The sequence below is a fragment of the Balaenoptera physalus genome, assembly GCF_965194825.1.
Source record: "Balaenoptera physalus genome assembly, chromosome: 15".
Classification (NCBI taxonomy): domain Eukaryota; kingdom Metazoa; phylum Chordata; class Mammalia; order Artiodactyla; family Balaenopteridae; genus Balaenoptera; species Balaenoptera physalus.
The window spans coordinates 76266377-76288551 of NC_138894.1; the positions used below are offsets into that span (position 1 = coordinate 76266377).

Here is a 22175-nt window from a genome sequence, read left to right on the forward strand (position 1 = left end):
TTGATAAAACTATGTAAAATTCTAGAAGAAGCATATCCTACTTGCAATTGGTACTTACTAGAAATTATTTACTTCTGCTACAGCTCTCTTAATTACTTCCCCTCCACAGTGTATTATAATTACCTGCTTAGTGATCTCTTCCCTGCAGAACTTTTTTTTTTTTAATAAATTTATTTATTTATTTATTTATTTTGGCTGCATTGGGTCTTGGTTGCTGCATACGGGCTTTCTCTAGTTGCGGCGAGAGGAGGCTACCCTTTGTTGCAGTGCGCGGGATTCTCATTGCAGTGGCTTCGCTTATTGCGGAGCACAGGCTCTAGAGTGCAGGCTCAGTAGTTGTGGCGCACGGGCTTAGTTGCTCCGCAGCATGTGGGATCTTCCTGGACCAGGGCTTGAACCCATGTCCCCTGCATGGGCAGGCGGATTCTTAACCACTGCGCCACCAGGGAAGTCCCCTGCAGAACTATCTTGAAACCCTAGTGTTTAACAAAAGTACCTGGCACACACTAAGCACCCAATAAACATCTTTTAATAACTATGTGAATAAGGAGACAAAAGCTAGAGAAATATTTAGGTATGAAGAGAAGACATTATGCCCTCAAAAAATTTGGTAGAAGATAGCATATCTGAGATGTGGCAAAAATCTGCTTAACAATTAATTCATGAAAGCACACACCTATCCAGATATTAAGCAACACAAACTAACATGGATCTAAAAGTTTTTGACTTTAAGGCACTAAGAAGTTCTTAGACTTGAAAATACAAAAGTAAAACCAATAAATCATCTCTAAGTTACTTGGAAACCTACGGGGCTGGAGGAGGGAGTACCTGAATTCCTCTTAATAGATTTCTAAATGAAAGCCTCCACTTTCAGAGGTGAGTAACTCAATTTAAATGATCATTTTCTTCCTTGATCTGAAAGGGTAATCCCACATCAAAAGCAAATTAATTTCCTGCAAGTTACAATTACAAGTAAATGATGTTCTCGTTCTAGTTTTCATATATAATGCCATATGAGGATTTACAGCCCCCTGCTAAACGTTGAAAACTAGTACCTGTTTTAATCACTTCAGAGTAGTAATAAAGGGCAGTGATCTTTCAAAAAATAATAACACTGTGACCCTACATAGTGATGACACCCAGAAGTACCTCTGAAGCAGATAAAGCTTTATACTTTAGTACTCAAATCATCCTTTCTGCAAATATAAAACGACCTCCTCTTCCGACCACTTAACAGATGATCTTCCTCCACCACTCCAATATTTCATCACAAAATAAGAATAAACATCTAATGCACTGTATTCAGTCATTAAAATCATGTACATTTTCATAACACTTTATCACTTATAAAGAGCTTCCATATACATTAGTGCAGTGGACCTTCACAACTCTGGACGGTAAGGCATATATTAGAATTCCCATTTTACAGATGATATGGATAACTTTTATAATTTGTCTTTGAATAGTATACTAGACCATATTATCACTTTGAAGTCTATTTTTTTCCTGTTCTGCAACATTTCCACTTTTATTTCTACCCACTGATGTCACAGTTCTTGAAAGGGATGCTTATCTAGATCATATGCAAAACAGAAATACTCATCTTGGAAAAAGCAAAAGGACCTTACCTACATTACAAAATTATTCTTCCATGTATTTCCCCCCAATACCTATTATTATTTTACCTCTCATTTCTATGAAAAAGGGAAACAGAACCAACACATTCTGAAAATCTACTGAGTATCAAGCATTATATTATCCATCTCTATCTGTAATTTCATTTACTTCCCAATAACTACCTTGTTCTCTGATTAGTATTATTGTTCCCATTTCACAGATAAGAAAACCAATGCTTGGCAAGACTAAGTAACTTGTTCAAAGTCACAAACCTAGCAAGCAGAAGGATCGGAATTCAAATTCAGATCTCTCTCAAAGTCCACTATACTCATCTTCTTCTCAAATAAACATAACTTCAATCACCAAAGAGAAAAGCATCAAAGTGAATTTATGTTTCTTTTAACACATACATCTAGTAAAATGAACAAAAAGTCATGAATTTAAACTAATGGTTGCTTGACAACTAGAAACAAATTAGACTACTGTTGGCCTACTGCTGAAGCTGGCCTGAGTGATTCACTAGGCAAATGCTAAAGGGAACAAACCTGCTCCAGAAACCAAACTATACTTCAGGTGACAACACCCCATCCAATTCAGCAACTGTCATGACCTTAGAATGACACCTGAAGGAATGAATTTGTCTTTGTTTCCAGAACAGCCATAATACTATCTTTTGACAGTGCAAGATTTCATGCAGCATTAAAATGTTTCAACCGTAGCTGTTGTGACTTCTCTAAGGAAGAGGAAAAAAAAAAAACCTGACTCCAAAATCAGAGGTCACCAAACAGCCAAAAATGATGGTTCTTTGGCTTTTGAGCCAGGGACACGGATGAGAGATCACCCCCCAGTAGTAGCTTTTACACATCAAAGCACAATAATAGATCCCAGATAGTCAAAATTTTACGGTGGCCAGCCTCCCTTGAATGCTAGTTGTGCATTTTCTATTTCCTGATTTTGACGTATAACATACAGAAGGAAAGTGCAGAAATACAATTTTTACAGGGGTCTGCTGCCTCAAGATAGGGTCACATGAGGTCCTTTGATGGGTAGTCTGGGGAATACAAAGACGTCTAAAGCATCGCCTAGTTTCTTGCAATTAAGATGGGATGACAAACACGGAAACATGTGCCCAGCTTACGTCATGGAACGGAAAGGGGTGGCGTCCTGCTGCGTCACGTCGACGTCATACAGCGCACGAGGGAAGTTACACTGGGGAAGCAATTTCTCCAAGGGGCAACATTCAAGAAAAACAAGTCGGCTCGAACCCAAAGAATGACCACCCCGCTCTAAAAGGGGACAGCTAAAAGGGGACGCTCTTCCTTCCCCCAAACTGTATGATTCCCTCATCAGGCGGGAAGGAGGGAGTCTGAGCTTATTCAGGGACCAGGGGGCGGGCTAAGTGTGGAGAGAGCAGCCTCTGGCCTTGGGGGCTCGTTCTTGAGGGGACCAGCGTGATGGGGATGAGCAGGGCATCTTTGGAACAGGGGCCTTCTCTATAGGAAGAGAAGGCGAGCCCTGGGCATATTTAAACCACGGTCCTCAGCGCCACCTGTGCGACTCGGGATCCAACCTCCCCGCACCAGCCCCAGTCCAGGTACCTGGAACTTAGTCCGATCGGTAACCGGCGACTACGTGGGGGTACAGGTTACCCGAGCGCGCCCCCGACCGACGCACCAACCTGCGCGCGCACCGCGGGCCAGATGCGTGCGCGTCCCCGGACGTCCTGCCCCGCCCCGCCCCCTCTGCGGCCCAGGAGCCGGGCGGCGTGCGCGTCCCCGGCCGCGCCAGGCCGGGCGCTCGGAAGGGCGTCCCCGCAGTGCCTGAAAGTTCCTTCCCCCGCGCCTGCCTCGTGCGCGGCGAGCTGCGCGGAGCGTGGAACGATTAGGAGGGCTCTGTAACGAGAGGCTGTGCAGGGAGACAATTCCTGGGAGAACTGGGGGCAGTAGGTGGGCGGGGTTATTTCGGGCATCCAGGTGGGCGACCCGCGTGGGCGTCCGGAAGGCCCGCGTCGTTAGGGAGCGTGGAAGCGGAGTCTCTGGTTACGGGGTCGGGCAAAGGTTAAAGGGCAGCCTCCAGGTGGGAGAGCGCCGACTTTGCGCAATGGCCGCCTCTGGGGAACCCGGGAGGCAGTGGCAGAAGAAGGTGGCGGCGGCGGCGGCGGTGGTGGTGGTGGGCTCCTGCATGACCGACCTGGTCAGGTTAGTCCGGGGCCCTCACGCAGAGTCTGCGGCTGGAGCGAAGGGCGGACTGCGCTCTCTCTTTTCACTGCCTTGGCACTGGGGCTTTGGGGATGGAGAGTGTTGACTTGTGGTGTGAGCTCCAGGTTTCCCCAGCCTGCAGCGTGCCTTGATAGGGTAGAAGAGGCAGGCTTGAGTTTGTAAACGTAATTGTCAGATGAGGGAACATAAAGGCCGGGGTGTAGGGAAAGCTCTGGTGTAACTAGCAGCGCCTCCAAAGACCTGCTCCTGTTTTCTTGACCAGGCTGCTGAACTCTCCTCTGGCTAGCCGAGTGACTTTGGCCACGTCATTTTACCCCCGAGAATGTGCCCGCCTCACAGCGTTGTTTTGAAGACTAAATGAACTAAAGTGTTTTGAGCTATAATATTATCCAGATTGGGTATTATTCGTGTGAACGTGTATAAAATGAGTGGAGCAGAGGTCAAAATTTTAGGCGGTCATCTTTCACCGTATTGATTGTTGGCTTTCCCGCATTTCATCTTTACCGCTTATTTTTCAGTATTAGAGTAACCATAGGTTACCTATGGCAAACCAAGTGTGAGTCAAAATAAAAACCCGTAAACACAATATTTACAACCATTTTTATAAAAAGTGATCAAATAAACAAAATATGCTAGATGAAAATAGTTGAGAGTGAGATTGGATGAAGAGATCTTCCCAATTTATCTTTTTTTTAATGAAAATGGCTTTTTTGATTGTAAAAGCAATGTTTATTTATTATAAAGAAAAAAAAACATATCCCAAGAAATCCTACCATTTAGGTTGCTTCAGTTTAATTTTTTGGTGAGTGGCATTTTAGATATAATGCTATTTTTATATTATAAAAATAAAAAATGATTATACTACAGTAAGACTTTATCTGTCCTGCAACCTTGCTTTTCCAAAGGATAGCCGAGAACCTGGAAATATTAAATAAAAAGGCCTTGGGACAATCAGAATAAGTCACCAAATCCCTGCACTAAACCACCTGTGTTTTACTTAGAAAATAGTTTTAGGGTCTTCACATAACCAACTTAATCTTACATTGCTTAAAATGTTTATAAACTAGGTTATCACATTTCCAGACCGAGATTAGAAAGGTGGAGATTAGAAAGGGGGAGAGAGTGCAAGGGGCAGTTACAGTAATCACCAAAAACTTGAGTGAGGACAGTGTATCAACAAGCAACAAAAGAGTTGTAAATGCCAAGAGCCTGGGGAATTCCCTGGCGGTCCAGTGTTTAGGACTCTGCGCTTCCACCGACGCGGGCCCAGATTCAGTCCTTGATCAGGGAACTAAGATCCCACAGGTGTGCAGTGTGGCCAAAAAAAAAAAAAACAAAACACCAAGAGTCATTTTTTTTCCCACAGATATTTGAGCTACATTGTGCCAAGATAGATGTGCTTCCTTTAGTGACAGAACATAAAGTCCAATCTAGTTCTGGACATTTGGTGAAGAGGCCCACACATCTTTCTCTAGAGCTAGAGTCAGCAAACCTTTCTGCAAAGGGCCAGATAGTAATTATTTTAGGCTTTCTGGGCCACATTTGGTCTAGGTCACATATTCTTTTTTATTTTATTTTTTTTAACAGGTACAGAATGTAAAAACTATGCCTTACAAAATCAGCCTGCAGGCCATAGTTTGCTGACTGCTGTCTAGAGCATCACCGTCTGACAGCGCACTATAGTAATTGATGTTACTAGCAATGACTCTTTTCAAGAAAAGGGACTATGGTAATCGTTAAATTTTATATACAAATGGGGCACGTGTTTTATTTTAGAAATAGTTCCATCAAATATACTTAAAGTTTAGTTACATAAAGGAATAAACCTTCAGATATCTAAAATAATTCATTCCTTAGAAAATCCATCTAGCTAAAATTTTACCATAATTCTATACGTGAAGTACAGAAGAGAAAGAAAGCTAAATAATTTTCCCATGCACCCTCCCTGAATAAGAATGCCAGGGTTAGAATTCAGAGCCACCTTCTTGTTAAACTAAGAGCTTTCTGTGAAGCTTGACCATCACACATTAACGCTAATTATAGTACTTTCTAAGACGAATACTCTTCAAACTTTGGGGAGGGCAGGGTCTCAAATGCCCATGTTAGCATCTGTCAGGATTTTAAAGCTTATTTCAGAGCTAGAGGAATTTAGAGATTATTTATAATCTCTAAATCTCTTCAGTTTATAGATGAGTAAAGTGAGGTCCAGAGAAGAAACTCTCACATTGTGGATAACCTTTCCTTTTTTTTTTTTTTAATAAATTTATTTTATTTATTTATTTTTGGCTGCATTGGGTCTTTGTTGCTGTGCAGGCTTTCTCTAGTTGCGGTGAGCGGGGGCTACTCTTCGTAGCGGTGCGCGGGCTTCTCATTGCAGTGGTTTCTCTTGTTGTGGAGCACGGGCTCTAGGCATGTGGGCTTCATTAGTTGTGGCTCGCGGGCTCTAGAGCACAGGCTCAGTAGTTGTGGCTCACGGGCTTAGTTGCTCCGTGGCATGTGGGATCTTCCTGGACCAGGGCTCAAACCCACGTCCCCTGCATTGGCAGGCGGATTCTTAACCACTGCGCCACCAGGGAAGTCCCTGGATAACCTTTCTAATTTCTCTTCTCTTGCCATTTTCTTTCCTTTATAAGCTATCCAGGTTTCTGTTCTTCACATGAGTCACTGTTAAAACTTTTATTCCCCTATAGATTCTCTCCCACGACTTTACTAACAAACTTTTCATGATTTCTTTTCTGATTACTTCTGCCTCTGAAGATATTTACAGAATACCTGAGTATAGGATTTTTATTTAAAAGCCTGCTTCTGTGATAAACTTGGGTCCAACTTCACTGGTTATGGTACATATCATGATTGTATTATTTTTCTATTGCTTCTGTAACAAATTACCGCAAACTTAATGGCTTAAACAATACAAATTTAATACTTATAATTCTGCAAGTCAGAAGTCTGACACAAGTCTCACTGGGCTAAAATCAAGTTGTAGGACTGTGTTCCTTTCTGGAGGCTCTAAGGGAAATCTTTTTCTTGCCTTTTCTAGCTTCTAGAGGCTGCTCACATTCTAGCTCATGGCCTCTTCCTCCATGTTCAAAGCCAGCAATGTCATCACTCTGACACTCACTCTTCTGCCTCCCTCTTCTACATTTTAAGAACTCTTGTGATTTCATTGGGCCCAAATGGATAATTCAGGATAATCTCGTTATTTTAAGGTAGCTTATTAGCAGCCTTTATTCCCCCCTTGTCATGTAACATTACGTATTCACAAATTCCAGGGATTAGGATGTGGACATCTTTGAGGCAGGGTTGGTCTGGGGGTGGGGCATAATTCTGCATACCACAGTGATTAAAGTCAAAAAATCTTATAATACTTAGAGCTTGGAGAATCATTGAAGCCTATTAGTCCATCCTCCACATTTTACAGATGAGGTAATTAAGAGAGGTTAAATGACTCACCCCAAATCATACAGCCAGTTAGTGGGAACCCAGGTTTCTCAACCTTTATCTTTCCATTATATCATTGTACCTCTAACTCTGGCTCATATTTATTGCCCTTTTCATGTACAGTTCATTTAAGGGCTTATAGTCTGTGCATTCATTAAGTGTTTACTTTGTAAGCTGGCAAGGAATAACAACTAAGGGTTTATAATGTTCAGGTCTAAAGATAGTATCGTCATTACTGTTCCTTACTTCCTATCTAAGTTTAACCATAACCAGCCTAGACACCCATGCCTATACTGTAAAATCACTTTAGAAATAAAACTACTTCAGTAACTAAGCCCTCTTGGATGGCATCCAAGTCCAACTCACTTTATATATTACATTACTGTGTGCCAGGCACTGCTAATTCAATCAGTGAGCAACTTTTTTCATTTCTAATTTCAGTCCACTATGAATAGTAAGCTCTATGTACTAATAATTTTTAAAAATCATTAGCTCAGCCAACATGACAAACAATGAACATTATTTAATACCCACCTGTATTTATCATTATTCTCTTCCTCCTTCAGCAATCATCTCTGAAGTTCCACATTGCAAAGATAAGAGAAATCAAGTCTGTTCTTGTGGAAAATTAAGTCAAAGTTCCTGCAAAGACAGATTCCCATGAGAACCCAACAACAGATGAAACTTTTTAGACGTTAGGCTCATAGACCTTGGTTAATCATGCTTTCACTAATCTTTATTTCTTATGACATGTGTCACCCATTTTTAAAATTATTCATTCAGCAAATATTTATTGATTTTATACCATGTGCCTCTGGACTTCCCAAGGTGCAGAGGATACAGCAATGAAAAACACAGCAAAAAATCCTTGCCTCATGGAGCTTACATTCTAGTGGAAGAGACAGACAGTATCAGTTAGAAATAAGTAAAATACATACTCTGTTAGATAAATGCTGAGGAGGAGAATAAAGCATGAAAGGGGGATGAAAGTAGTAATTTTAGATCATTGGCCACAGAAAGCCTCACTGAGAAGGTGATTTGAGTAAAGACCTATAGGAAGAAAGGAAGTAAGCCATACAGAGAACCAGAAGAAGAGCATATGCAAAGGCCCTGAGGCAGGAGCAGACCTCTTATTATCAGTGAACTACAAGGAGTCCAGTGTAGCTGAAGACGAAAATAAGGGAGAGGGGAGGGCAATTGATGGTTAAAGGACATTGGGTCCTACCCTGGATGAAATGAAAGGCCAGTGGAGGGTTTGAGCAGACAAGTGACCTAATATGACCCGCAAGGGCAGAAACAGGGAGACCAGGTCAGAGTCAATTACAATAATCCAGGCAAGAAATGATGGTAGCTTGAAAACAGTGCAAGTGGGGAGAAGTGGGCATCTTCTATTTTGAGGGTAGAGCTGACAGGATTTGCTGAGGAGTACGAGATAGGTCAAGGATTACCCCAAGTTCTATGCCCTCTGCAAGTGGAAGGGGAAATTGATGTGTGCTGAGATGTAGAAGACTGTGACAGAGCAAGTTGCGTAGGGAGAGGGCAGTGTCAGGAGCTCAGGCTGGACGTGTGAGATTTGAGATGCCTGTTAGACATCCAGCTGAAGGGGTCAAGAAAACAGTTAGATATATGTGTTTGGAGTTCAGAGGAGAGATCTAGCTGGAGATATGAATTTGAGAGTCATCAGTGTATAGATGGTATATAAAGCCATGAGACAGGATGAGATCACTGAGGTCTGTGCTCCAAGGGCACTCCAACATTGAGAGGATCCATTTTACATAATTTATCTCCTGTCTCACATCTCTCTGTACCCCTAAAACTTGCTTTGAGACAAGCTTAATACAAACCCATGTTTACATTTCCATGGCAATAGACTATGATGTCAACTAAAACCCTGTGTTTTCCTTTTACATGCTCCAATTAAAAGTGATGGCTGGAGAGGTAAGGCTCATGTTCAACCAAGCATCTAAATTTAATCCTTGGCAAGTCAGGAAATGATTGCTTAATTCTCAAAAGATTTTAATTGGAAGGTGGCATAAGTGAATTTAGAAGCTTTTCAATCCAAAGTGGATGAAATGTTGGACCTAGATTACTTTAAAAAAAAAAAAAAAGGCCAAAATTTTATACTGTACCTAGAAAAGGTTACATGTGTCTGACATATTACGGTACCCTCTAACCTGCCTTCCACCAGAAGCTTCTTGAACTTGTCAAATTTAGAACAGAAAAATCACTTTGGCAGTCACTTTTTCAGGAAAGTAAAAGCCAGAGGAATGTTGGTCCAAGAAGTATCATGCATTCCCAATAGTAGAGGAATATAATATCATCCTTCATTATTCTTTCTGCTCCTTAAATTGGTCTTCAAAGTTGCTTATCAGTTACCAATCAATCTTTAAATTAATGTTTCATTAAACATGTTTCTGTCAACTGAATTCCCTAAATTCAAATGAAATCATTCATGGGAAATTTGCTAATTTTGGTGCCTTCAAAGAAAACATACGTTAAAAGGTAAATTACGTATGACAAAGAAAGAGCACCTATTGTTTGGTATTACTAAGCAGTCCCTTTTGCAATCCATTACTTGGCCAGCTCTTCGTGCCCTAGTGTCTGCATTCTAGGGAGAGCAAGGTGAAGTGGGCTTTGTGATGAACGTTGCTCCAGTATTTTGATTACTTGTATGTAATACTGAAATACTGAGAGTGTGCTAAGTGCTAGGGATACTGCAATTAGTATAACATGGTCATTGCTCTTGAGGAACTTATAGTCCAAAGAAGGCAGACACAAAGATAGATCATTGTAGTATGGTGTGCTAAGTACCTGCAGGTTCTGTGGGAGAACAGGGGAAAGTTCCTGGATAAGATGCCTCCTGAGCCAAGTCTTGAAAAATAAGCAGGTGCTAATCCAGGAAAAAAAAAAAAAAAAAGAAGAAGAAGAAGAGGAGTCATTCTGGCCAGTTGGGATGAACACGGGGAGTGAAGTCATGGATGTGGGTATGCCAGGGTGTGCCAGGGACAGCAACCCCTGGGTCTGCACACTGCACACTAATCATCAGATGGAAGGTGTCCATGAAAGACCTCATCAGCCATGCTAAGGTGCTTGGGCTTTATTTTGTAGACCCTGGGAGCCAGTGAAGTGTTCAAAGTATAGGAATGACATGGTCAGATTTGTATTTCACATAGCTCTCTCAGTGCCCAAGGCAGATGTAAAAGAAGGCAATGTTTTGAAGGCATCAAAGACATTCTCCTTGAAGACCGAGAGACCCATTTTGAAAGGTAAAGCAATGGTCTTCACAAGAGTTGATGAAGACCTGAACTAGGACAGTAGTAATGGGGATAAAGAAGAGGTTAAAGGTTAAAGAAATACTTAGGGAGTAAAAGAGTTGAAAACATCTGTTAAGAAAAATGGGCATGGGCTTCCCTGGTGGCGCAGTGGTTGAGAATCTGCCTGCCAATGCAGGGGACATGGGTTCGAGCCCTGGTCTGGGAAGATCCCACATGCCGCGGAGCAACTAGGCCCGTGAGCCACAACTACTGAGCCTGTGCGTCTGGAGCCTGTGCTCCGCAACAAGAGAGGCCACGATAGTGAGAGGCCCGCGCACTGCGATGAAGAGTGGCCCCCACTTGCCACAACTAGAGAAAGCCCTCGCACAGGAACGAAGACCCAACACAGCCATAAATAAATAAATAAATAAAAATTTTTAAAAAATAAATAAAAGAAAAATGGGCATGAGTCAAGCATCTGCTCTCTGGTCCTTTATGATCAAACCCTGTTACTGACAGTTAGCTTTCCCAAATTGATAAGACCTGGAAACTGGAGTTCTTGGAAAGAATCTCATTTTGTGGAACAAAAGCATTCTATGCTTCATGCTTTTTAGCAGGGGAAAAAGATTATATTCCTTAAAAATCAAAATATGTATTATCAAATAATTAAAAGGCAGTCAAATCCCCTCTTGGGAGGAAAAGTCCAAAATTGGTTTTGAGATTTAAGAAAAAATATTGATTTGCTTTTATAATTGTAATGGAGAAATTAATGACAAATTTAGCTCAGGAAATTCACAACTATTTATTGGAGATAATGAAACTAACAAGATATTAAGTATACCAGTACTCCTAAAAACAGAAACTACACAAACTCCACCACCCATGTAACAAAGATATTTATAATGTAGCAAAGGTGTGTTTGGGGAACTTAAAGAAATACTGTGAAACTAGAGACTTTTAGAGTAGGAAAGAACCTTGAGTTCATTTTTGTGTTCCACACTGTTCATTTTAATTATTGGAAACAAGGCTGGGAAGAATTAAGTGATTTTCCCCCAGCAAATACCGTTAAGGTTGGAGCCAGGATTAAAATTGTATCTCTTGACTCTCAAATACTAACACATTGTTGTGAAGGTTAGAGTAGCCTTTCAGAAGTTTGACATATATTTGCAAGAGACAAGAAGGTATTCAAAAGTGCTACTAGGGAGCATTTTCCTTGGGGGGAGAAAAAGCAAATTATGTAGTTATCTGTATCAGAGGACTTAATATTGTCCTTTAGAGGGTTTTTTTTCATATTTTTTACTATGGTAAAATACACTAAACATAAATTTTATTATTTTAACCATTTTTTAGTGTACAGTTCAGTGGTATCAAGTATTATACAACCATCAGTATTATACAACCATCATCACCATCCATTTACAGAACTTTTTTTTTTTTTTTAAGATACAGAAAAATCAAAATCTTTTATCTCCTCTTGCCTACAGCGTGTCTTTGCCAAGAAGGGAAAGGGCTGCAGCAGGGAACATTTAAAAGTAGGGACCTCGTGCAGGGAACATACTGTGTAGCACAGGGAACTCCACTTAATGCACTGTAGTGACCTAAATGGGAGGGAAATCCACAAGGGAGGGAAGATCTGTATGTGTATGGCTGATTCATTTTGCTGTGCAGTAGAAGCTAACACAACATTGTAAAGCAACTAGACTCCAATAAAAATTAATTTCAAAAAATAAATAAAAAATAAAAATAGGGACCCCCCCCGCCCCACCTGGTCAGTTTCTTCCAGCTGGACAGAGTCCCCTTTGGGGTTTTTTTGGATCACTTTCTAAATTTAATATGCATCAGGGTTGAGAACCGTGAACTCAAAAGGACCATAATTTAAAATTTTTCATCTTCCCAAACTGAAACTCTGTACCCATTTAAACAATAACTCCCTGTCCCCCCTCCCCCTTGCCCCTGGCAACCACCATTCTACTTTTTCTCTATGAATTTGACTTCTCTAGCTACCTCATGTAAGTGGAATCATACAGTATTTGTCCTTTTGTGACTGACCTATTTCACTTAGCATAATACTTCAAGGTTTATCTATGTTGTAGCATGTGTCAGAATTTCCTTCCTTTTTAAGGCTGAATAACATTCCACTGTGTGTCGGTACCACATTTTGTTTATCCATTCACCCATCGATGGACACTGGGTTGCTTCCACCTTTGCTCTATTGTAAATAATACTGCTATAAAACATGGGTGTACAAATATCTGTTCAAGTCCTTGTTTTCAGTTCTTTTGCATATATACCCAGAAGTGGAATTGCTGGATCATATGGTAATTCTGTCTAATTTTTTGAGGAACCACCATATTATTTTCCATAGCAGTTGTACCACTCTTCCTTTCCCTATCTTGCATTTCTTTTTAAACTACCTACTCTTCATCTTATCCTCCTTTTCCTATTCCAGTTTATTGTGTGAGATTTTTTTGTTTTGTCTCTTATTTTTGGCTCCTGCTAGCAATCCCCCTTTTATGTCCTCTTATGCAATTATGCATCCCCATGTGCATGCATACGTGTTCTAAGTATATGTTTGTTGGGGGCGGGGGGATGACTGTGCAGAAGAGGAGCTCAGTAACCTCACACCTCCTCCCCTACCACAGTCAGCCACAGCATTGTTGTCACCACTGTATTACTTGGAGATAAGTAATTCAGTGTCCTAAATTTATACCTGTAAGTTGATTCCATTTGCTATGATGAACTTCTTTGAACACTTACCTTTTGGACTTGTGTCTTTTTCCTTCGGGAAATTCATAGAGGTAGAATTTCTAGATCAAGGGAAATAACATTTTTTAAAATTTTTGTAATATATTGCCAATTTGCCTTCATAAAAAAAGTGTTCTAAACTACACTCCCACTAGCAATGTGAGAAACGCCTATTTCCTGGAAAACTAACCAACACACTGCCGGTTTGAAAGGTGATAAATATTATCTCCTGTTTTACTACTAGTGACATTGAGTTTTTTCTCAGATGTTTGTTGGTTTGTATTTCTTCTTTTGAGAATTGCCCGTGCATGTGTCCTTTGTCCATTTTTCTGTTGGCCACCCCTTAAGATTTTAAATGAGAGTGTTCAGAGGGAAAAAAAAACTGTGAGGATTCTAGCATGAAAGAGAGTTCTTTCTGCAGCAAAGGAACTAATAGTGTAAAAATGAAAGTGGAGCCATAAAATTGACTCCAGCTAGCACAAAATTTTGTGGAAATGAGAAAGAAAAAGGTCTCAACACTGGCTGCCAATTAGAATCAATTAAACCAGACTTCCAGGGATAGGGCCCAGGCATCAATATTTTTTGAAATAAATTCCTCCCATAGATTTTAATGTGCCACCAGGGTGGGGAACAAGCATTTATTAGTAAAAGTAGGAGCTATGAAGTAGTGTGAATGTGGCAAAATACTGTAGTAATTTGGAGAAATTACCCTTTGAGAGAATGGGGATAGGGTTATTCCTGACCCTGGGAAGGCATACTTGGCACAGATGAGCACATCAATTTTTAAGTGGCACCATACCTGGTTATACAGTCTGTCAGCTGTGATAATACGAAGCGTTAACTCCTGACACATTGTATCACGTGACACTGTCCAGTGGATATCAGTTCTCGAATTCCGTGAGTCCTGCTCAGGATAGTTTATCTCCTAGTTAAGTGGCTGGATCTTCCTCCATTTTGACAGTGAGCATACAGTGTTAACACGTGACTGTAAGCTCAGTGAGGACAGGGTCTGGAGGTCCTCAGAACCTCAAAACAAAGCCTGGAATATAGTAACGCAATAAATGTGTGCTGACAGTGGACTGGGTATCCCGAAACGGGTCTGAGATGATTCCAATATATTTCTTCCATAGCTATACTAAGTCAAAATTTGCCTCATTGGATATAAGTTTAATCACTTGTTAGTAGTATCCACATAGTGATGTGTTACCCTTTTGTTATATGATCTTTAAGGAACATACAACAAAAATCATAAAGGAAGATTTCTTGGAATTGTGTAAAGTTCTTATGACAACTGACTGTGGTCTTAAAATTTTTCATATGAACATTTTAAATAATCTCCATCTATCTTTCTTTACTTTCTTCACAATTTTTATAATACTAGCTTGACTTGGCGCATTTCTTGTATATCTGCACAAGGCAGATATAAATTATCTTTGTATGTATATGGTCGACTTGTTTTCTAAACGAAACTTGGGGGTTTTGTTTGGAGTTTGGGTTATTTTGTTTGGAGGTGTTTTGTTTTGTTCTTAGTTTGTTTCCCAGATATATCATGTATTAGATACTGGCTTTTCCTCTTTGGTCAAAAATGTTTTCTAATGCAGTTCTTCCATAATATTGCAGAAACTAACTTGTGCAACAGTTTTTAAGTGCCTTTTACATATTATACTTTACATCTGGATTTTTACCACTGATTTAAAATGTTACAATCCATAGACTGTGGTAGCAATAATATTGATTTTTTTTTTCTAAATTAGAAGTCTTCATTTCCAAGTGAGAAATAACAAATCTAAATTTTCAGTTACCTGTTTCCAAACAAGTATAGTTGACCCTTGAATAACGCAGGGGTTGGGGGGTGCCAACCCCCACACAGTCAAAAGTTCACGAAGAACTTTACAGTCGCCCTTCATATCCACGGTTCCACATCCGTGGATTCAACCCACCATGGGTCTTGTAGCACTATAGTATGTATTTAGTGAAAAAAATCTGGCTATACACACAGTTCAAGCCAGTTGTTCGAGGGTCAACCGTACTCTGCCAAAAATCTTAAAGAAACTCAACTCCCAAGTCCTTTAGGCTGTCTTGATAAAAATTATAAGCAGTTCTTTGGTACAGGTGTACCTCACTTTATTGCGCTTCACAGATAGTTTTTCACAAATGGAAGGTTTGTGTCAACCCTGCGTTGAGAAAGTCTGTTGGCGCCATTTTTTCAACAGCATTTGCTCACTTCATGTCTCTGTGTCACATTTTGGTAATTCTTACAATATTTCAAACTTTTTCATTATTATTGTATTTGTTATGGTGATCTGTGATCAGTAATCTTTGATGTTACTATTGTAATTGTTTTGGGGCACCATGAATGGCACGCATATAAGACTTCAAACTTAATGTTTTGTGTGTTCTGATTGCTCCACTGACTGGCCATTCCCCCCATCTCTCTCCCTCTCCTCGGGCCTCCCTATTTCCTGAGACACAACAATATTGATATTAGGCCAATTAATAACCCTACAGTGGCCTCCAAGCGTTCAAGTGAATGAAAGAGTCACACATCTCTCAGTTTAAATCAAAAGCTAGAAATGATTAAGCTTAGTGAGGAAGGCATGTCGAAAGCAGAGACAGGTGGAAAGCTGGTCCTCTTGCGTCAATTACCCAAGCTGTGAATGCAAAGGAAAAAGGTCTTGAAGGAAATTAAATGTTCACTCCAGTGAACATATGAATGGTAAGAAAGAAAACAGTCTTATTGCTGATATGGAGAAAGTTTCAGTGGTCTGGATAGAAGATCAAACCAGTTACGATATTCCCTTAACCAAAGCCTAATCCAGAGCAAGGCCCTAACTCTTTTCAATTCTGTGAAGGCTGAGAGAGGTGAGGAAGCTGCAGAAGGAATGTTTGAAGCTAGCAGAGGTTGGTTCATGAGGTTTAAGGAAAGAAGCCATCTCCATAACATCAGAGTGCAAGGTGAAGCAGCAAGTGCTTATGTAGAAGCTGCAGCAAGTTATCCAGAAGGTCTAGCTAAAATCATCAATGAAGGTGGCTCCACTAAACAAAAGGTTATCAGATGCAGACAAAACAGCTTCATATTAGAAGATACTATCTAGGACTTGCATAGCTCGAGAGGAGAAGTCGATGCCTGGCTTCAAAGCTTCAAAGGACGGGCTGACTCTCTTGTTAGGGGCTAATGCAGCTGGCAACTTAAAGTTGAAGCCAGTGCTCATTTACCATTCTGAAAATCCTAGGGCCCTTAAGAATTAGGCTAAATCTGTTCTGCCTGTGCTCTGTAAATGGAACAACAAAACCTGGATGACAGCACTTCTGTTTACAACATGGTTTACTGAATATTTTAAGCTCATTGTTGAGACCTACTGCTCAGAAAAAAAAAAAAAATCCTTTCAAAATATTACTGTTCATTGACAATGTACCTGGTCACCCAAGAGCTCTAGTGGAGATGTACAATGAGAATAATGTTGTTTACATGCCTGCTAACACAACATCCATTCTGTGGCCCATGAATCAAGGAGTAATTTCAGCTTTCACATCTTATTATTTTAGAAGTACATTCCATAAGGCTAAACGTGCCACAGAGTGATTCCTCTGATGGATTTGGGCAGAGTTAATTGAAAACCTTCTGGAAAGGATTCACCATTCTAGATGCTATTAAGAACATTTGTGATTCATGGGAAGAGGTCAAAATATTAACATTAACAGGAGCTTGGAAGAAGTTGATTCCAACCCTCATGGATGACTCTGAGGGGTTCACGACTTCGGTGAAGGAAGTACCTGCAGATCTGGTAGAAATAGCAAGAGAGCTAGAAATGGAGCCTGAAGATGTGACTGAAGTGCTGCAATCTCATGACAAAACTTGAACAGATGAGGAGCTGCTTCTTAGGGATGAGCAAAGAAAGTGGTTTCTTGAGATGGAATCTACTCCTGGTGAAGATGCTGCGAAGATTGTTGAAATGATAACAAAGGATTTAGAGCATTACATAAACTTAGTTGATAAAGCAGCAGCAGGGTTTGAAAGGATTGACTCAAATTTTGAAAGAAGTTCTGCTGTGGGTAAAATGCTATCAAACAGCATCGCACACTACATAGAGAAATCGTTCATGAAAGGAAGAGTCAATTGATGTGGCAAACTTCACTGTCCTATTTTAAGAAATTGCCACAGACACCTCACCCTGATCACTCAGCAGCCGTCAACATCGAGACAAGACACTCCACCAGCTAAATGATTATGACTTGCTGAAGGCTCAGATGATGGTTAGCATTTTTTAGCAATAAAGTATTTTTTAAATAAGGTAGGTACATTGTTTTTTTTGATGTAATGCTATTGCACATTCATAGACTACAGTATAGTATAAACATAACTTATATGCACTGGGAAACCAAAAAATTCATTTGACTCACTTTATTGCGATATTTGCTTTATTGTGCTTGTCTGGAACTGAACCAGCAATATCTCTGAGGTATACTTGTACTTTTTGTTGTTGTTGTTGTTGTTGTTGTTGTTATAATTTAGTTTTCATTATTTTCTAAATACCATTATAATGTCTTCTTTGATCCATCAACTTAATTCCTCCTGAACTCTAAGGAAAGGAACACTATTTGGTCTTTCCACTTTACCATCTTGGTTCAGCTTGCAAAACTCCAATATTCTTCAAAAGTACAGCTACCAGAAATTACATGAGAAATTATAAAAACATGAAATATAAATAATTCCAAGGGACATTAAGTACATTTGTACATAATACCTTATAATGGGTTTTGTAGTCAGACCAGCCTTGGTTTGAATCCTGGCTCTGCCATCTTTTACTGGGTGAGCTTGGGTAAGTTTTTAAATCTAATTCTTATTCTTCTTATCTGTGAAATGGAGATGAAAATAATAACCTTGTCTTGGGGTTATTGTAAGGATTAAGTGATTTAGTGGTCATTGGTGCTTAGTGCAATATTTGTCTTACGATAAGCACTCAAAAAATGGTATCTGGCACTATTAATGTATGTATATTTTAACAACTGTTTATTGGACACTTGATGTGTATAGGCACAGTCTTAGGCCATAGTGATACAGAAGCAAATGTGATACAGGCTATGAGACAAACATGCATAGATTGCTAGGGAGTAGAGGCAGGGCAGCTAACCCACACGGTTACATTCGGAGTCCTAGAGGAAGTAATATCTGAGTTGACGCATGACACATATAGATTAGCTCCAAAAGAAGAAGGGGAAAGAAATTTCCAATCATAGGGAATAGGTTATGCAAAGAGATTTGAAATACAAATAAGATTTTAAGAATGAATACTTAACTATTATGACAGTGTAGTGGAGGCCACCACTCTCCCCTGTAACATCACTTAGTGTCACAATCAAAAGAAGTAGAGAGATGCAATGAACTATAAGTCTTTTTCAATACAGAATTTGCTATTTTTTATGCTCATAAAAATAATGTTAAACAAATATTTCTGTTATATCTACTGAATGTCCAATATTATAGTCAAAATTGAGAAAAAATATCTAAAATATATAAAGAACTCCTGCAACTCAAGAGCAAAAAAATAATCCAATTAAAAAATGGGCAGAAGTTCTGAATAGACATTTTTCCTAAGAAGACATATAGATGCCCAAGAGGTACATGAAGAGATGCTCAACATCACTAATCATCAGGGAAATGCAAATCAAAACCACAATGTATTATCATCTCACACCTGTTTAGAGTGGCTATTATCAAAAAGACAAGAAATAAGTGTTGGAGAAAAGAGAACTATTGTGTACTGTTGGTGGGAATGTAAATTGGTACAGCCACTATGAAAAATAGAATGGAGGTTCCTCAAAAAGTTAAAAATAGAACTAACAATCTAAGGGTCCACTGATGCATGAATGGATAAAGAGAATGTGGTGTATGTATATACACAATGGGATATTATTCAGCCATAAGAAAAAAAGAAAAATTTGCAACAATATAGATAGACCTGGAGGGCATTATGCTAAGTGGAGTAAGTCAGAAAAATACCGTTTGAGATCACTTATATGTGGGATCTTAAAAATATATATATTTAATTTAAAAACTAAGCTCATAGATACAAAGAACAGATGGGTGGTTGCCAGAGGTGGGGGTGGGGGTGAGTGAAATGGGTAGGGGCTCAAAAGGAACAAACTCCCAGTTATAAAATAAATAGGTCACAGGGATGTAATGTACAACAGTGTGACTATAGTTAATAATACAATATTGCTAAGAGAGTAGATTTTTAAAGTTTTCATTTAAAAAAATTGAGAGAAAGTTGATTGTAAGTAGCATAGAATGATTTAAGGACCATGGCAGTGGAATCCTAAATCCAGAATTAAGATTTAGGCTCATCTACCTAACAGCTGTGTACATTTTGATAAGCCATTACTTTTTTGAGTTCTCACTTCCTTCCTAAGACAGAAATGATGATAATGCCTATCTTGACCCATCTTACAAATGTATTGTGAAGCCCAAATACAATATAATCAGTTCTTGATTATTCATGATGATGGGAATGTGAAAGAAGCATGCGCACTAAAAACCAAACATAGTAGGTAAATTAACATTTTTAATAACTGATTCCAGAATATATTATTTTTGTGTGCTGATTTAGCCTTCTAATCATATTTTGCTTACAATAAAATTAATTCCATTTATATTTCTTTTACCTACACCAGCAGATGGCAGGAAGAACTAGCCTAGAGATAATTACAATGGGGTGACAGGAGTCATTTTGAAATTTAAAATTTACTATAATTAATTGGCAAAATAGAAAAGAAAATATTGGTTTATAGTTATTTAACACTCTCATACTTTGCTTGTCTTCTTCAATGAATTAAAACATTTTTCATCAGGAACTTTGATAAATGTCTCAACAATTCTTTCTGCTCCTTATTTTCTGCATCCTGATTGTCCCACATACCTTTATGCCATCCTATAGTTGTCCAATCCCCACTCACTAATCCCCCATACACATACATGTATGTATTTCTCCTGCCCTCTCCTCTTGCACCTTGTAGTTCCAAAATTAGCTCATTCAGCACCTCCCTATCCAAGCTTTTATTCTTTCTCCAGGACTTTTCTCAGCTGGGAGTAAGGAGGTATATATATATATATAATTATTCAAAAAGATTAGTTGACATTAGACGGTGTTTTAGATTTTAGATATATTTTTAATACTTTGACCTGTATGCCTCTGGTACCTTCTGTACTCAGTCCTCTATCCCACGTTGGAAGACTGAAGAAGGATGTGAGCCTGTTTTGTCCCTGTTATTCTGACCACATTTGTTTAATAACCATTCTACTTGGGCTACAGTCATACATAGCACTTTTGCCCTGCTCTCACCTCATTGTATGATTTTTTTTTTTTAATGTGGAGCCATATGCTTTTTCGCTTTTTATTTATTTATTTATTTGGTTGTGCTGGGTCTTAGTTGCAGCAGGCAGGCTCCTTAGTTGCGGCAGGTGAGCACCTTCATTGCGGCTCGCCAGCTCCTTAGTTGTGGCATGTGAACTCTTAGTTACGGCATGCATGTGGGATCTAGTTCCCTGACCAGGGATAGAACCCAGGCCCCCTATATTGGGAGCACGGAGTCTTAACCACTGCGCCACCAAGGAAGTCCCTGTATGATTTATTATGTATGTGGGATTCTGTCATCCCAACTAAGTGTCTTTTAAGGTGTAGAACATTCATTCAAAAATATTTACTTCTGACCATATTAGAATAACCAGTATAAGACTTACCTTCCCACCATAAACAACTAGAAAATGGGACAAAACACATGAAGCAACTGTTTCTGATATTGGACAACAGGAGTGTTATCCAGAAAAGAAAGGAGACAAACAAGGTAAGTCCTGGAGGCACATTACTGACCATCGCACAGAGAGGAGGAACTCAAGGGAAGCATGGCAGCATCAGTGAGTTGAGAAAATTGAGTTCATAACTTAGGAAGACTACGGTGGCTAGGATTTATGGGAACATATACTGGAAGAGAAGGAGCTAATCAGGGGGAAGTCCAGAAATCTGCAAAGGAGTCCCCTTGACTCTGTTGCTAAATGCTAAATGGATATATATAGAAACTCCACAAAGCTGGGCAACTACTCGAGAGCTCTAAGGTGAACACGTTCCAGAAATTGTACAGGAATGGGAGGTGTTGAGTTCTGTCCAGCCAGAGACATTGTTGAACTGCTGGAGCATTCAGCAGAGATCCAAGAAGGATCACAATTTAGTTAGAAGGGGTAAACTTGCCCTAAAGTAAAGGTACTCTGAACTCACTGTAACAACTCTCAAAAACATTCCTCAAAGGATCAAACAGATCCACAAATTAACTGCCTGAAAAAGTTCAACCCTTTGGAAAAATACAATAGAATTAAGACACCCGATGTAACATTTGCAATGTTCCGCATTCAATCAAAAGTCATTAGACATGCAAAGAATCAAGAAAATGTTATCCATAACCAAGAAAAAAAAAGTCAAAACCAACACAGAAATGACAGGGATGATGGAATTCACAGAAAGGGATTTTAGAAGAGCCCTTGTAAATATGCTCAGTGATTTAAAGAAGAACTTGAACATAATGAGGAGAAAAGTGGAAGACGTATAAAAGAACCAAACAGAGATTTAAGAAATGAAAGGTGCAGTATTTGAAATGAAAAATTCATCTGATGGGCTTATCAGCAGAGTAGACATTAGAGAAGAAAGGATCACTGTACTTGAAGACAGTGAATAGAGATTATCTAAATTGAAGCGTAGAGGGAAAAAATGACTGAGCAAAATGCACAGAGCCTCTGTGATAATGAGACAAGCAGTCTATCGTGTGTAAATGGAATCTAAGAAGAAACAAAGAGTGGGAGAGGCACAAAAACTATTTGAAGAAACAATGGCTGAATTTTTTTCAAATGTTA

At 39.5% G+C, this 22175-nt stretch overlaps 2 protein-coding genes and 1 long non-coding RNA gene across 14 annotated transcripts in view; 1 reads left to right on the top strand and 2 right to left on the bottom strand.

Moving 5' to 3' along the window:
- BABAM2 (BRISC and BRCA1 A complex member 2) overlaps nt 1-3428 on the bottom strand; it is a 443342-nt gene extending 439914 nt beyond the window's left edge. Inside the window, exon 1 of one of the 4 annotated variants that reach the window (XM_082427967.1) lies at nt 3296-3428. The gene's annotated coding sequence lies outside the window, so the exon portion shown is untranslated. Of the gene's footprint in view, nt 1-2755; nt 3187-3215 lie in introns of those variants that run through there. The other 3 variants (XM_082427965.1, XM_082427966.1, XM_082427968.1) reach the window with 3 other exon arrangements.
- A 145-nt stretch (nt 3429-3573) lies between these two features.
- The window catches only part of RBKS (ribokinase), an 84812-nt gene continuing 66210 nt past the window's right edge, over nt 3574-22175 (top strand). For all 4 annotated transcript variants that reach the window (XM_082427978.1, XM_082427976.1, XM_082427979.1 and 1 more), the window contains exon 1: nt 3574-3815. In XM_082427978.1, the coding sequence (XP_082284104.1) occupies nt 3718-3815 (98 nt within the window). In that variant the 5' untranslated portion in view covers nt 3574-3717. The remainder of the gene's footprint in view (nt 3816-22175) is intronic.
- LOC309644330 overlaps nt 3935-22175 on the bottom strand; it is a 38039-nt gene continuing 19798 nt past the window's right edge. For 3 of the 6 annotated variants that reach the window (XR_014254367.1, XR_014254368.1, XR_014254369.1), the window contains exon 3: nt 3935-17849. This is a non-coding gene — a long non-coding RNA (uncharacterized lncRNA). The remainder of the gene's footprint in view (nt 17850-22175) is intronic. The other 3 variants (XR_014254370.1, XR_014254371.1, XR_014254372.1) reach the window with 3 other exon arrangements.